Below are 16,800 nucleotides of genomic sequence, written 5' to 3' on the forward strand. Positions count from 1 at the left end.
ATTTTTATTGGCCCTGCTTTGAGTGCTGAAAGAAGCAATGTTCCCACATTTGGAGTAATAGACTTGCTGTAGTAGTACTACTACGACAATGACAGATATTCATATACCGCTCTTCAACCAAAGTTCTCCAATCGGTTTACATAGAAAAACAAACACATAAATAAGATGGCTCCCTGTCCCCAAAGGGCACACAGTCTAAAAAGAAATGTAAGATATACACCAGCAACAGACACGGGAGGGATGCTAGGCTGGGGCTGGATAAGGCCAGTTGCTCTCCCTGTGCTAAATATAAGAGACTCACCACTTCAACAGGCGCCTCTTTGCTCAGTTAGCAGGGGACAACAACACAACAGTAAAAACATTCAGTTAAAACATAAGTTAAAGCAAACACGTTACGATTGAAAATACAATACAAAACATTAAAACTCTTTTTTTAAAAAAACAGTTTTAAAAAGCCTGAGTGAACAGAAAGGTCTTCTCTGGAGCCTAAAGGAACAAAGTGATGGTGCCAGGCAAGCCTCACTGAGGAGGCTATTCCATAGACAGGGTGCCACCGCCAAAAAGGCCCTCTCCCTAATAGCCACCCGCCTCACCTCATTTGGAAGGGGCACTCGAAGTAGGGCTTCCGAAGAAGATCTCAAGATCCGATTAGGGACATGTGGGGCCAGGTGCTCTCTCCAGTAACCTGGTCCCAAGCTGTTTAGGTTTAGAGATAAATTGCAGTCATCAAGGTGGGCCTCTTCTTAAAATGGTGGTTCTCTTTATTGAGCAGGGGGAGAGCAACTGGCCCTCTACAGTCCCCGCACAGCTCCCCTCCAGCGGCTGTTGCCACTACCTTATGATGCTTTTTAGACTGTGAACCTTTTGGGGACAGGGATATTTATTTTTATTTCTCTATGTAAACCGCTTTGGGAACTTGTGTTGAAAAGTGGTATATAAATATTTTTGTTATTATTAGTAGCAGTAGTAGATTATGTCAGATCCTGAAGTAGCCAGCGTGGTGTAGTGGTTAGAGTGCTGGACTTGGACCGGGGAGACCTGAGTTCAAATCCCCATCCAGCCATGAGATTAGCTGGGTGACTCTGGGCCAGTCACTTCTCTCTCCTCCTAACCTACCTCACAGGGTTGTTGTGAGGAGAAACCCAAGTATGTAGTACACCACTCTGGGCTCCTTGGAGGAAGAGTGAGATATAAAAAAAAGATTAATTTTTTTAAAAACCCTCTTAAAATCACCATGACAGCCAGCTCTGTTTTATAGATCTGACTTCAGGCCACCATTTGTGGCAGGGGTGTAGCTGTAATTGAGCGGATGGGTTCAAAGAACCCGGGCCCCCGAGCATGAGAGGATTGAACGCGGGGCTCCTCTGCCCTAGCTATGCACCGATTTGTGGCTGTGTTTGCCCAAATGCCCCAGAACTGGGATGCAACGTGAGCTGTTCTCTCTCTCTCTCTCTCTCTCTCTCTCTCTCTCTCTCTCTCTCTCTCTCTCTCTCTCTCTCTCTCTCTCTTTCCAGGCAGTATTTTTGCACATATTATTGATGATGATTTCCCAATGTAATCTAAGGCTACCACGTGGACTTTGCTGTGTGGGAATTGCATCGCTGTTGCTCTGAGCACAGGACAGGTGGCGAGGGCTGCTTGGTGGCCTGGAACCAGGGTTTGTCTCTGTCAGCAGCCTTTCCCCAAGCAGTGGCTAGACATCTGGTGGGGAAAGAAGGAGCAGAGGCTTCCTGGCCCGCCCGTGCATTTTCCAACTCCTGCCTTCCTTCTCCTCCTTCTCTGAAGCATATTTTAACTTGACTCCTTTACGCCTTGCTTGAAGATGTCGCCGTTCTATCCTTGAAAGGACAGAGACGGATGGTCTGGATTGGATTGTCCCGCCAAGGCTGCCTTGTGCATCGTGCACAGTGGGTTGGCGAGGCAGGGAAATGCTTTAAAGGAGGATTTCTGCCTCTCACTGTCTGATGCCGCTAGAAATCCTGGTCTTGGCACAGCTTGGCTTCAGGTTGGAGCAGACGCAGAGGTCTGGTTTGTCTCAGGCAGACTGAGTCAGGTCTCCACATGCATGATATTTCAGAGGGACGTGAATGTTAGGATGTGCTGGTAACACCACCTCCTGTCACCATGCCATTATTGAATGTTCCCTGACAATGTGTTTTTGGTATATTTAGCCTCCTTTCCTTAAGGAAAGTACACTTAAGAGATCACCCAGCTCTCTGTGTGTGTGTGTCCCTCAATCAACTTTGCAATGCCTGCACAATTTGAACCAAACTGGGAACTGTTGTAGGGACACCTCAGCGGCGTAGCTTGAGACGATGTCATCCATCCCAATTCAAGATGGCGGGTCTATGAACAATTGAGGCACAAGTGGGCTAAGCAGGCCAGAGGTTGCTGGTTCAAATCCCTGCTAGACTGTTTCCGAGAATATGGGAAACACCTATATTGGGCAGCAGTGATATAGGAAGGTGCTGAAAGGCATCACCTCATACTGCATGGGAGGAGGCAATGGTCAACCCCTCCTGTATCCTACCAAAGACAACCACAGGGCTCTGTGGACGCCACGAGTTGACACCGACTCGACAGCACAGCTTTACTTTTACTTTAAAAGGAAAGAAGGCAGATTAGTTCTTAGCAGGATTTCTGGTTAAAGGTGTCTCTTTGCCCACTTAGCAGGGGTGATTCCCAGCTAAAGATAGTCTGAAGACAGTTCCCAAGAAGCAGAAGGGAGTCACCCGACAGGCTGGGGAGCTGGGATGGACCTGCTGCTAAGAGGCGCCTCTTGGCTGGGCTCGTCGGGGTTGTACATGCATGTCACACACAAGACACCCTCGGCTCTCATTTCTCCAGGAAGCTCCCTGAGAAAAGGACCGCGAAAGTTCTGCCTCATTAGCTTTGCCCATAATAATTTATGGACCTGAAGAAGAAATATGTTCTCGAATCCCCAGTGAGCCATGAAACCCACTGGAGCCAATCACTCTCTGTCAGCCAAACCTGTATTGCAGGGTGGTTGGGAGCATGAATTAAATAGCCCAGACGGAGCTCTTTGGAGGGAAGGAGATATACAATGTGACGCAACGTGACCAACGGCCATCAAGGAAACCTTTGGTTCAGCTTGCTGTCACCGGAGTCCTGCGAGGGACCTGGCTTCACCTCACGGGGCTTTCTGTTTTCCCTCAAGAGTGTAGGGGATTGTTAAAAAGCACTTGAAAACCCACCTCTTCACCCAAGCTTTCTCAGCTTTTTAAATTTGCTAGGTTTCAATCTCTGGTTTATTTTTAAATTGTTAAATTGTTTAAAGTTTTTGTATGTGTTTTTAAGGTGTTTTATGCTATTGTTAGCTGCCCAGGGACGGAAGTTTGGGGTGGTGTACAAATTTGATAAACAAATTTGATAAATGGGCTGAAATGCTGTAAGTTTCACCATGTGAAGCCAGTACTTGTTTCGAATTGGCTCGCGACCCTCTAGCCTTGGCCTGAGCAGCCCTGCCTTCGTCTTCTGACTTGGAGATGCCCCCAAGGACCCACGAATCCTAGCAGAGCCTGCCCACCCCTATTGTCACCAGAACAAGCACTTAAGAAATTGGACAAGGCTCCTTTAAGACAAAGTCCCCCCCCTCCCCAGGGAAGAGGAGGGCCAAGTCACTACCTGGGCAGCAGCTATAAAAGCTGGCGGTCAGCTGCAAGCTGGGCTCGACCAATGGGGCGAGGAAGTAGGGAAGGTACCGTGCCCCTCTTCTGAGTTTCTTCTCCCCTCTGCACTGTTCCCTCTAAGGCATGTGCATTTGTATGCGCTCACACTTTTTCTGATGTCCACTCAGTGAATTTTCGCTCCCGCTCAGGTTGAATCAGGACAGCCCCATTCTGAATGCACATGGTGCGTGCACACTGCCTTGATACTGCTGCCGCCCAGAACAGAACTCATTCTGCACACAGATGAAAAAAATGAGAGAGGACACTGCCCCACTCTGGGACCAAAACATGGCGCCCTGTGGGTTTGTCCGACCAGGCAACGAGCCGTTTTGCAGGACATTTTGCAGGACAGAATCAGTAGCATGCAGAAAAGGGAAGGGTTAACCCATCATGGCGGGGGGAGGGAGTTCCTGAGCCCCTGTGGCTGATGTGCAGTAATTCTATTAATTTTGACAATATTTCATTCATTCTGCGGGCCAGTTTACTGCCCATCTAATTCAATCATCTAATCTTATTCAGGCAGAGATTAAGCAGTTGCTTCCTCTAATCTCTCCCTAGGAATGTATGCGCTCTGACATTTTGGGATCTTTAGATATGTCCACTCCAGCAGTTTATGAGCATATAAATGGTTCTTTCCTTTGCGAGAGAACCCTTCCCATAAAGCCGAAACTCTCCTACCTGGGACTTGTTAGGAAAAGTCTATATGTAGTAATGTATTTTGGAGCCGTTACATAGATATGTTCACGTAGACGCCTCAAGTAACAGTTACCTGTAATCCCTTGAAAGGATTGTCTCACAGTAAAGTAAAAGTCAAGTTGTGCCATTAACTCCTGGCGCGCACAGAGCCCTGTGGTTGTCTTTGGTAGAATACAGGAGGGGTTGACCATTGCTTTCTCCCGCGCAGTATGAGATGATGCCTTTCAGCACCTTCCGATATTGCTGCTGCCCGATAATATATAGGTGTTTCACATAATCTGGGAAACAGACCAGCGGGGATTCGAACCAGCAACCTCTTGCTCCCTAGGCTAGTTACTTCCCCCCTGTGCTAGAAATCTGGTAGTTTCACAGTTCATGACATGCAAGACGCCAAGCAGCTGCCTAAACTCCCTAGATGTATTGGATCAGGTTCTAGTGGCCACTAAATAAAAATAGGAACACAGAAAACACAGGAAGCTGCCTTTTACTGAGTCAGACCCTTGGTCCATCTGGCTCAGTATTGTCTTCACAGACTGGCAGCGGCTTCTCCAGGGTTGCAGGCCGGAGTCAATAACAAAGATTGATGAAATTCCATGAAAGAGATTTAAATTCAGTTATTTTTCTTCTTGGTACCAGCAGCAAAATAAAATGAATCCTAATTGTAAATGCATTTTTAATTGTATATTTTGTATTTAAGTGCCCTGATGTACAGTAACCACTTCATCATTGTGAGTGCAGATGGCTGTCATCCAATGAATTGGTCGATCTGGGAATTTACTTCCCTTACTTACCTTTGGGTTGAAATAATATGAGGGCTGTCTTTATTTGGAAACAGTCTGAATTGAACAGTTTTGGTACCATGTATCAAAAACTGTAAACGTTTTTGGCATTCTGACAATGTTACTATTTTGGCCATACAATGTTGTGTGTGGCGATCAAAATTGTGCATTTATAACATCAGAAATGTGTGGGGTTTTTTTTTTTTAAAAAAGGATCTGATATCTGCATTATGCATTTTTCAAAGTTTAATATTTAAAGCACATTTATTTTAAATATATATTTGGATTGAGGCTGCGTTGCCAGATGCTTTGATTTTTCTCCCTCCTTGCTTAATTTCCAAAATGAAAGAAATTAGTTGGGAATTAAATTGGGTGGATGGGAAAGAAGAAAGATTTGTGAGAGCCAGTGTGGTGTAGTGGTTAGAGTGTCAGACTAGGACCAGGAGCACCCGAGTTCAAATCCTCGTTCAGCCATGAAACTCACTGGGTGACTCTGGGCCAGTCGCATATCTCTCAGCCCAACCTACTTCACAGGGTTGTTGTGAGGATAAGCATAACCACGTACACCACTCTGGACTCCTTGGAGGGAGAGCGGGATATAAATGTAGTTAATAAATAAATAATGTCGATAGTTTCCCTCGTTATTTGTAATGCTCCGCCTCCAGCACACCACTCACACCTGGCTCCGCCTCTCACTGGCCCTGCCCAGCGCCTGCCCCGTCCAAGAAGCCCCTAACCGCCACTGGGGGGCAAAAGGGGTGCTAAGACACAGAGAGAGGGGTTCGCGCAACCATGTTAGATCGCCTGTCTTCCATCTCTAGTGTGGTCGAGGTTGCCAAAAATTCATGGTGAGCATTCGGCCCCCGAGATGGCACTGATAGGCCAAAATGTGTGGGTCTGGTCTCATGGACCATAGTGCTACTTAAATGGGTTGTGATGTCTCACCGTGCTGACGGTGGTGCCGAAATGCAACACGTACCTCCGGGCTGGTAAAGAGCCTTCCGAAACCGCAGCTCTCATTTTTCGTTGATGGTCTAATGATTCAATTCAGTATATGAAGCACTGGCGCCTTTACTTTGGATAAGGGAGGAGAGCTGGTCTTCTGGTAGCAAGCATGACTTGTTCCCTTAGCTAAGCAGGGTCTGGCCTGGTTGCATATGAAAGGGAGACTAGAAGTGTGAGCACTGGAAGTTCTTGCCGCTCTGGGAAGAGCAGAAGGTTCCCAGTTCCCTCCCTGGCAGCCTCTCCAAGACAGGGCTGAGAGAGACCCCGGCTTGCAACCTTGGAGAAGGTGCTGCCAGTCTGTGAAGACAATGCTGAGCAAGATATTCCAATGGTCTAACTCGGTATATGGAAGCTTCCTATGTTTTGGTGATAGACATGGTGGGGGTAAATGGGCTTCTCTTTATTCCCTTTACAAGTAACTATTTGGAACAGGAACATAGGAAGAACATAGGAACTCTAGGAACTCTGGAATCCTATGAACTCCTAGGAACTCTAGGAACTCTATGAGGTAGAACATAGGAACTCTAGGAACATAGGAAGCTGCCTTCTACGGAGTCAGACTCTAGGTCCCCCAGCTCAGCACTGTCTACATAGACTGGCAGCACCTTCTCCAAGGTTGCAGGCAGGAGTCTCTGCCTCTGAATATCCTCGTCTAGGGCATTTCAAATCCTAGGTGCCATGGCTCCCTGGCACCTGGGATTTGCCAAGACTCTTCAGTACATGCTATCAGTTAGTGTTATATGTGCATTGGGAACATCCATAACTTAGTGGAAGAGCTTCTGCTTTGCATGCAGAAGGTGCTGGATTCAGTTTCTGGTAGTATTTCCAGAGATGGCTGGGGAAGACCCTTTTCTGCCTGAATCCTTGGAGAGTTGCTGCTGGTCAGTGCAAACAATACTGAAGTAGATAGACCAAGGGTCTGACTCAGTAGAAGGCAGCATCCTATTTTCATGGTCATGGTGGAAAGGAAACGGAGCAAGTGCCATTTGGGAGAGAGAGAGAGAGAGAGAGAGAGAGAGAGAGAGAGACTCCTAATCGGTCCTAATTTAGTCCTAATCGGTCTAATTATACACACACACACACATTTTCTTGCATCTAGTCTGGGCCTGAGCTTCATGGTTGCTGCAGCTGAGGCTTCTGTTTGGCATGTCAGTCCTGCATTTTTATACCCACTTTTTTGAGGTGTGTGCTTTGTTTGGCTTTATGCATTTCTGCTTAGACAGGTCGAATTAAAGCGACAGCTGAGAAATGTCTCTCTCCTGAGGTTGCAAACTTGCCCTTCGCTTAGAACATCTGCTGCGTCCCATTCCTCTGCGGCAGTGCGCAGCTCGGATTTTTCGTGCCCGGATAAAAGAGATTTCTGTTTTGCGTTGGTTTTTTGTCCCCCCACCCGCTCCCCGAATGCTATCACGGCACATTCATAATGGCTTCTTTTACCTCTCAACTCTTTTTTTCGGGGGGGGTGTGGGCCGGACTCTGCCAGCGTCTTCTCTGACCATATGTCTGGTGCCTCCAGCTGGACTGAAAGGCTGCCAGGGACCCGAGCTTCCTCACTCTCTGCTCTGACCCCTGCTGGTTGTCTAAAATATTAATGGGGTGAGCTTCCCCACCCCGCCTTTCCTTTGGCTCTCTTGGAGCCAGGGGCAAAACTCCCAGGGATTTCATCCACGGGTCGATTTCACCCTTTGTGCGTCGCCAGTGAGCCAGGCTAGGACCAGCTGCTCCCATATGGACCTGGAATCAGCCCTGCTTCAGGGACCCAACAATTAGGCTCGGCAGGTGATGCCCAGAGACGGAACCTGCGCACTGGTGTCTCCCTGGATCTGAATCCCCTGCCCAGGTCTGAGCCTGGCATTGACTCTCCTGAGTTTTGGTGCTGGGCAACACGGCCAGGGTCCTGGATCCAGATTATGAATTGTTTGGTCAGCTTTTTTTTTTTTAGCCTTCTTCCCTTAAGGAAAGTAAGCTCATGAGATCATCCCGCTCTCTGCCCGTGTGTATCCACTTCACAGTGCCTGGACCGATTAGGACTAAATTTGGGACAGTTGGAGTGACGCCTCAATGGCGTAGTTTGTCATGATGTCATCCACCCCAGTTCAAGATGGCGGGCGCATAAACATTTGAGGCAGAAGTGGGCTACAGTGTGAAGATGGTGGTAATTATCAATTAAGATTATAGTGAAAGGAAAGTAGGCCAATTAGTTCTTACTAGAATTTCTTGGGGGGGGGGGTTGAGGGGGAGGGTGGTTGGTGTGTGTGTTCCGTTATCATTGGCTGTGATGAGTTTTGTTTCAATGGTTATTTTATTTTTAGGGATTTTTCACAGAGTTTGTAAGCTGCTTTGAGATGACCCTAACCACCACCACCACCACCCACACACACAAACACGCACACCACTAAAAGGGCAAAAGGGTCAAACAACAAAAAGCAAATAAGGGCACTAAAATTCTTTACGGCCAAGGTATTGGGGGCCTAAATGTTAAAACCCGTTTGGCAATATATGTGATTCATATATTGGGGCTTTTTAGTTTAGAAAAAAAGACGGCCGTGGGGAGACAAGATAGAGGTCTATAAAATCATGCATGGTATGGAGAAAGTGGATAGAGAGAACTTCTTCTCCCTCTCCCATAACACTAGAACCAGGGATCATCCCATGAAATTGATTGACAGGAAATCTAGGAACAACAAACAGAAGTACTTTTTCACACAATGCATAATCAACTTGTGGAATTCTCTGCCACAGGATGTGGTGACAGCCAACCACCTGACTGGCTTTAAGAGGGGTTTGGATGACTTCATGGAGAGGAGAGGTCTATCAACGGCTACTAGTCGGAGGGCTAGAGGCCACCTCCAGCCTCCAAGGCAGGATGCCTCTAAGTACCAGTTGCAGGGGAGTAATAGCAGGAGAGAGGGCACACCCTCAACTCTTGCCTGCAGTTTCCAGCAGCATCTGGTGGGCCACTGTGTGAAACAGGATGCTGGACTAGATGGGCCTCTTTGGGCCTGATCCAGCAGGGCTGTCCTTATGATCATATTATTTTGAAGGGGCCCTTCCTTGCGAGAAAGGCATTGCACCTTTCTCCTACCCACCCCTAACGGAAGCAAAAAAAAGTTACAGCAGCATGCAATTTTCAGAATGTATTGAGCCCGGAATTTGAGTGAGCAGAGTGCAGGGTTTTGTGTGTTGATTCCCCCCACCCCACTCCACCCCCCACACACAGCGCCCTGCCTGTAGGAGCCTCCGCAGTGAGGTCCTCGCTGGTGACCCCTGTGCGATTGCAGGAGGGCAAGCCCCGTGGCCTCTCCCACCGCCGTCCTCAGCAGTAGGTCAGTTTGTGCGTGTGACTGTCTGGCATCATTTGCAACAGCTAAGCCATGTGTCAGCCGCGATCACAGTCAGGCGAGGGTGGAGGGAGAGGGCCGGAGTGACCCTTCCATCAGCGGGGGCCCGGCAATCCATTCTTCCCTACCGTCTGCCTTTCCTGAGGACAGAGGGATGCTTTCACTGGATGCAGCCGCAAGAAGCCCCAAATCAGGACTGTCAGCGTTTAAGTGCTTAGATTGAGTAATTATTTTATTTATTTATTTATTTAGCATATTTGTATACAGTACTGCCCCAAAAAGCATGTCTCTCGGTGACTTACAGTAATTCAGACCTCTTTGACTGTGAAAGATCCCTTCCCCAAATTATTGAGAAGCAGATTTTTTTTAAAGTTCTTTTAGTTAAAGAATTGTGATTAATTGGCTAATATTTCTTTATTCGGGCGGCAGGTCTAATTATTATTCCTTATCGGCCTTGTGAACAGGCCTCGTCTGACTTCTTGCTCTTTAAAATCCTCCAACTAGCATCCCCAGATCTTGTTGGACTACAAATCCCATCACCCCCCATCAAAATGTCCTGTTTCCATTGCGGCTGGGGATGATGGGAGTTGTAGTCCAATGGGAGTTGCCTTTTTATTTGTTCAGGCTTTTACCCCTCAGGGCCTTCTAGGTCTCCCAGTTAGTCTTTTGTCTGTCTTTTTTGGGTTGGTTGGGTGTTTTGTTTTTTGGTGTTTTGTGGTTTTTACTGTTTACCTGATTCTAAGGTTTTAAATTTGATTTTTATGGAGTTCTGTTGTATTTAGACTTTCGTAAACCGCCCTGCTGGAAACCTTGGAGGAGCCGCTGCCAGCCAGTGTAGACAATATTCAGCTAGATGGACCAAGGGTCTGACTCAGTATATGACAGCCTCCTGTGTTCCAATGGGTGATGAGCAGACTTCTCTCTAATGTTTTCCATCTGTTTGCAGAATGAATTTTGTTCTGGGCGTCAGTATCAGGACAGTGTGTGTGCACGTATATTCAGAGTGGGACCGTCCTGATTCTGTCTGAACGGGATCTAAAATTAACTGAGCGGACATCCAAAAACTTGTCTGCGCATGCAGGCGTACCCACCTTAGAGCCAGCTATGAGTAACTCCTCAACACCACCATGTACTTCAATAGGACTTCCATGGAATGACACCCTACATGATATCGGGCTGCTAATGGAAGGATCAGCTCTGATCCGTACATTTGCCAGGAGTTCAGAAAACCTTTATGGTTGTCTCATGCTTTTGACGCCCGTGGCCTTTGGCTTTGAAGCAAACGAACTGAGAGCCTTGCCTTTTCTTTTTTTAGTTCTAGGAGCATTTGCCCTGCTGTCTACTGAAACTTTATCTTGTCTTCTCTCTCTCTAACCAGGTGATATCTGCAGTCTCCAGGCTTTCTCATCACAGCATCTCTCAGAACAAAGGAATTAGGTAAGACTTTCTTTTCAGATCCAACGGCAGCCTTTAAAAAACAAATGTCTCTCCATATTTGATTGCTGGCGTCTCTGAGAACTTTCATGATACCAACAGATGGACAGTTTGGGAGGAAGGGGCACCAAAAGGAGGCGTTTTATCCCTGGTCATGTGATTGAAGTTCTCCATATTCTCTTCTGGTTCACTTCCTTGAAGGGAGGAGAGCTGGTCTTGTGGTGGCGAGCATGAATTCTCCCCTTTGCAACGCAGGTTCCGCCTCAGTTTGTATTTGGGTGGGCCAGCAGTGTTAGGTAGAGGATGGGGCCATCACTCAGCGGAAGAGCATCTGTATGCTTGCATACAGAAGGTCCCAGGTGGCAGGTTCCATCCTTGGCAGCATCTCCAGGTAGGGCTGAGAGAGACTCCTGCCTGCAACCCTGGAGAAGCCGCTGCCAGTCTGGGTAGACAATCCTGAGCTGGATGGACCAAGGGTCTGACTCTGTATATGGCAGCTTCCTACGTTCCTAGCCCTGGATCTGACTCCCCCCACCCCAACCCCAATCCCATCTCGGATGAGGAGTGTTATGCGTAGCATTTCAATATGTGAAATCTTGCCAATATGGTCCACTTAAAAACAAAAGTGTAAGATGAGGAAAATGTAACATCCAAACATGCCACACACGGTCATCATGTACAAGCTTCTCTGCCCTTTCCTCAGTTTCCTCTTGCTTTGGGGATCTTTCTTGGGCATACAAAAAACACCTTGAGTGTTTTCAACCATTACTCACTCACTCTACCTACCTACCTACCTGCCTACCTACCTATCGGTCTATCTGCAGCTAGCTTAGGCCAGCTTACAGCCTCCTCTTCCACATTTACCTGGCGAGGGCAGTGTGGTCAGCAGCAAGGTCCCTCCCTCTCTTCCCCTCCTTTGCTCCTCCTTTCCACCACCTTGGATTCTGCAACGGCCGTATTCCCTCTGGAAGAACCCCTGGGAAATATCGTGCCTGGGAGATGTAGTGCCTGGTCGTGTGGAGAACTATCTTTCCCGGGAACCTGCGCCTGGGATGCTGCTGCTGGATTTCTGAAACTCCGCCCCCTTCCGTTACATAAAAGGGGATAGAGGCGTGTCCCCCCTGTCCTCTAGAGCAGTGGTTCTCAACGTGTGGGACCCCAGATGTTGCTGAACTACAACTCCCAGCATCCCTAGCCCCATTGGCCTTTGGTTAGGGATGCTGGGAGTTGTAGTTCAGCAACATCTGGGGACCCACACGTTGAGAACCACTGCTCTAGAGAGTGAGTGCACAGGGCCCTCATTCCGAGATTACTGTATTTACTTGAATAGAAGTGACTCTGGATTTTAAGAAAGTGCCTTAAAATATAGAGGTTAAATACAAGTTATACCTTAAAGAAAGAGGACTCTGAATTGAAGCCCCCCCCCCGGGCATTTAACAGGAAATACCTGGGGGAAACCTTGTCTTGGATTCGATCAGGTGTCATTGTCCAAACCGGCCTGAAGCTTTAGATATTTTAAACTCCCCTGTGCTTCTTTCCTGGCTGGCTGTTTTCAGAAACTTTGTTTTGCAAGGCGGCTGCAGCAGAGAAGGTGGCGTAGCTCTCTGCACGGCTACGGTTGGAGCTTTGTCAACCCAGCCTTTCATCCCAGGAATAAACACTCCGGTTGACTTCTTGGATCTGCAGCCAGGAGGCTGGAAAGAAAAGCAAACCTGCCCCCCCCCCACCGCGCACCCCTTCCCTGGCCCAAGGCTGACCCTCTTTCCTTCTCATGGCAATCTTCAAAGCCCCGACACCTTCGCCAAAAGTCACTGGAGCGTCTCCCAGCCTCTGAAAATATATAAATGAATGAAGCTCAGAAAGTCAGCTCGAGCCGCTGGGAACAAAGGAAAGGGCGGGAGACAGATGGACTCAGCCGGGACTTGGGTGCTGGGGCTAATGAGGAGCGGGAGAGGTGGGTCCTCTTGCCCTGGCTTCAGAAAGCCCGGACGGTTCTCCCAGGCTTTTGACGTGCCCAACCTTAAGACAAATACAGGTTTGTCTTCAGGGCCGAGGTTGCATATGCGGCCCTCCGGGAGAGATCCATGCCATTCCGTCTCCATAGGTTTTCTGGGGGCAAGGGAAGGCTATCCTCCCTCCCCACCCGAGTATTCGGCCTTCTATCCAGTCCACTCCAAACTTTATTTTGGTCTCCAACCAGCAAAACAAAAGCATACAGATAAGATCATCTAACGAAAAGCAGGCCCTAATAAACTACATTCACAACCCCTCCGAAATGATACCATTTAAGTTAGGTGCCAATGCCTGTCTGATTCTACTTGCCACTGCACAGAATTCGGCCGTATTCGCGGTGTGCAGAAAATGGGAAAACCTGGTTGGGTTCGAGTAGAACTGGGCCCGAACCAAGCTGGGTCCGGTCCGGTTTTGTGCACACTATATCTGGGCTCGGTCTGTCTTGAGTCTGAACCAGTTCAGGCCCAGCTCGGGGACGGGGGATGGCATTTCTTTATTAAAAAACCAAAACAAATAGCAGACTTATCGCCAGTGTGGGGCCTCGGGGGGGGCGTGCTACGATGGTCACGGGGGAGACTCCTGATGTCCCCCCACTGGCCTCCCCCGTCTCAAATGGCCCACAGTGGCCCGCTGCTCACTTTGGGCCCATTCTGAACCTCTCTGCACTGGTGGTGGCCATTTTGGCGGTGGCTGTGCATGCATGCTGGCCATTTGCATGGCCGGGCTGTGATCCAGCCACACAGATGGCCCATGCGCATGCGCGGCAGCCTCCAAAATGGCCACACCAGTGTAGAGAGGCCCAAACCGGGATGTGTGAGACTGGGGGGAGGCCGGCGGGGGGAGGGGACATCAGGAGATACTCCTTGCAGCTGCAGCAGCACCCCCCAAGGCCCCACAATGGCAATAAGCCTGCCATTTTTCCCGTTGAGGAAAAAAAAGTCCCGAACCAGCCCAGCCCGGGAGAAGGTTTGATTCGACCTCGAGCGGAACCGGGAAATCTAACGGAAGTACTTTTTCACACAATGTCTAATCAACTGGTGGAATTCTCTGCCCCAAGATGTGGTGACAGCCAACAATCTGGATGGCTTTAAGACGGGTTTGGATAACTTCATGGAGGAGAGGTCTATCAACGGCTACTAGTCGGAGGGCTACAGGCCACCTCCAGTCTCAGAGGCAAGATGTCTCTGAGTACCAGTTGCAGGGGAGTAACAGCAGGAGATGGGGCATGCCCTCAACTCCTTCCTGTGCCTTCCAGCAGCATCTGGTGGGCCACTGTGCGAAACAGGATGCTGGACTAGATGGGCCTCCTTGGGTCTGATCCAGCAGGGCTGTTCTTCTGTTCTGGGCTGCCTCAAGGGTGAGTCGGTGAGCTGGGTCAGTTCCAATGCGAGTTGGCTTGACCTTGAGCCGGCTCGCATATCCCTAGCCCACATTATATAAAATGTCAGGATCCTGGTCCGAGAGGAGAAAACTAGCATAACACTCTTCTGGACAGCTTAGAACATTTCTTAATAAAGGAACAATAAAATAAATGCAAGAATCTCAACTGAAAAGTACCATGTAGTAAAACATGTGCTATTGATTCGACTACACCGTCTCCACACAGGCATAATCACTTCATGTTATGGGTCTTCTGCCTTCTGATGGAAGAGCATTAAACCTGGTGGTCAGCTTGGATTGCATTAATGTTTGCTGCTGTGGGCTTGTTTATTTTATTTGAAAGCTTGTCTATGTTGAACATGCTGTATTTAGACGGTAGTATGTTGCCCGGGGGTCTCAGGATGAAGTGCAGTATAGAAATGAAATAATCAATTAAATATTACCATCTTATAATAAATATTTATATACCACTTTGCAACAACAAGGTTCTCCAAGCAATTTAGATTGCAAAAATATTTTGATGTATCGATTCAGAATGTTTTGACATTTTGATTCAAAATGTTTTGACGTTTCGATTCAGAAAGTTTTGAGAGCCATTTTGGAGGCCTGTTGTTCCCTTGCTGATTGCTTCCCTTGCTGATTGCTCGGCCCTGGCTTCCAGTTGGCTTGCGATTCCCTTGTTTCTTGGTTGGCTTGTTATCGTACAAATCAAGGGTTGTCATGGGCAACTGTGCCCCCATTGGCTGGGGGGATGGAGGGGAAGCCTTAAAGGAGGGAGTTTCAACATGTATTCAAAGGGACTGGGAGGCAAAGACAGGCAGGATCCTCTGGGGCTTTGGGGGAAAAGTTAAAAAAATGGTTTAAAATTGCCTGCTTGCCCATTTCTTTTATGGTTTGGGTGGTAGGTAGCACCCGTCATGCCCTACCACCCAACCCACATTAGTGTCCCTAGGAGCTATTCATGGGGAACAATGGGGTGTTTTGAGTTCCCCCCTTGATCCCGGTGGCTGAAACACTCAAAACGTTTCCAGTCTTGTTTCGTTGAAACAACTGGTTTGACTACTGTTTTGACGAAACGCTTTGGCCACCTGCATCTTGTTTCGCGCTCAAAACAAAACCCGTTTCATGCACATCCCTACCCTTGGCCTAGTTAGTGGGAGTGATTCCGAAACTGGATGCCTCAGGAGTACTGAAGATAGCTCTCTGTCCGAAAGGGATTTGCAGTCCAAAAAGAATCACAAGGGCTCGGTTGGGTAGGGACAGTTGCTGTCCTCCTGCTAAATACCAGAGAGCCACCACTCTGACCAGTAATCGGGGTGATTCCTAAACACGGGAAAGCCTAAAGGTGGTTCCCTGCCCCAAGGGTCTTGCAAACCAGAAAGAAACACGTGGGAGACACCAGAAGCAGACACTGAAGGGATGCTTTTCTGGTCTGAATTTGCACAAGTAAATGTACTAGAGTAAGATTTATAATATGAAAACTTCACCATGCAATAACGAACTCAGAAACTATGCACGTGGACAAAGAGCCCTTATACACTGAGATCAGAGACTATACAAAGAAACAACTGAATAAAGAAAACGTAGAGCGCTAAATAGCACGTCCCACGTCTTTTTCAGTTCCAGCTCACTGATAGCCCGATCCTCATGAATCCACAACAGAGGTTTTCTGGACAAGGTAATTGTAATAGAAAACCTTGTCAAGCCTTTTCACAAAAGAATTCAACCAATGGATCTACAGAAACAACATTTCAACCGTTCATAAACCACAACTGAATTCCAACCACCCAGCTAGAACATATTCTACGCCTTCCAACTCAGCTCAGTGACTTACAAGCATCTTTCTAAGAAGCAGGCCTCTGCGTGAAACCTCGCTTCAAATATCCCTGTGTCTATCTCCCCTCATTCTGTTCTTGTTTCCCACTGGGCTGAATAGGGGCTAAATTCAAAATGGCGCTTCTTGCCCAGTTAGCGAGGGATGGCTAGATGGATGGATTGTGGGGTGAGGAATTCTCTTCCCTGTTAGAATAGGAAAGAGTCTTAGCTTGTTTGTGCTAAAAAGGTCCATGGTGTCGCATGCTGGTAACTCCACACACACACACACACACACCAGCTGTCCTTCCTGCCCCCAGAACCGTGCCGGTCTTGGATGAATGCCTGTCCTTCCCTCGCCCCTCTTTTGTCGTTGGTGTGTGCCTTTTGTGCACCCACACGCGCCACGGTCCCTTTTCTTTTCCAGTTCCAGCCCCCCGATTCCAAACAAATGCTGCTCCGCCCCACCGTCATTCAGAGGGCTCCTGGCGTCGCTTTGTGAGGACGACACGGGGCTTATTCTCCGACGCTCAAGCTGCGAACGATACAATGTGATACCAGCCCATTTGGGATGAACCGATGGCCCCACGTGGCTAAGATTAGACTTAATGCCTTGCAGCTGTAGATGCGGACAATGCCGTGCGTGCCTTT

At 48.2% G+C, this 16,800-nt stretch overlaps 1 protein-coding gene across 7 annotated transcripts in view; it reads left to right on the forward strand.

Moving 5' to 3' along the window:
• VAV2 (vav guanine nucleotide exchange factor 2) overlaps positions 1 to 16,800 on the forward strand; it is a 268,700-nt gene that overhangs the window by 170,540 nt on the left and 81,360 nt on the right. For all 7 annotated transcript variants that reach the window (XM_053282181.1, XM_053282176.1, XM_053282177.1 and 4 more), the window contains exon 3: positions 10,889 to 10,947. In XM_053282181.1, the coding sequence (XP_053138156.1) occupies positions 10,889 to 10,947 (59 nt within the window). The remainder of the gene's footprint in view (positions 1 to 10,888; positions 10,948 to 16,800) is intronic.

This window comes from Hemicordylus capensis, chromosome 17 (genome assembly GCF_027244095.1).
Source record: "Hemicordylus capensis ecotype Gifberg chromosome 17, rHemCap1.1.pri, whole genome shotgun sequence".
NCBI classification, from domain to species: Eukaryota; Metazoa; Chordata; class Lepidosauria; order Squamata; family Cordylidae; genus Hemicordylus; species Hemicordylus capensis.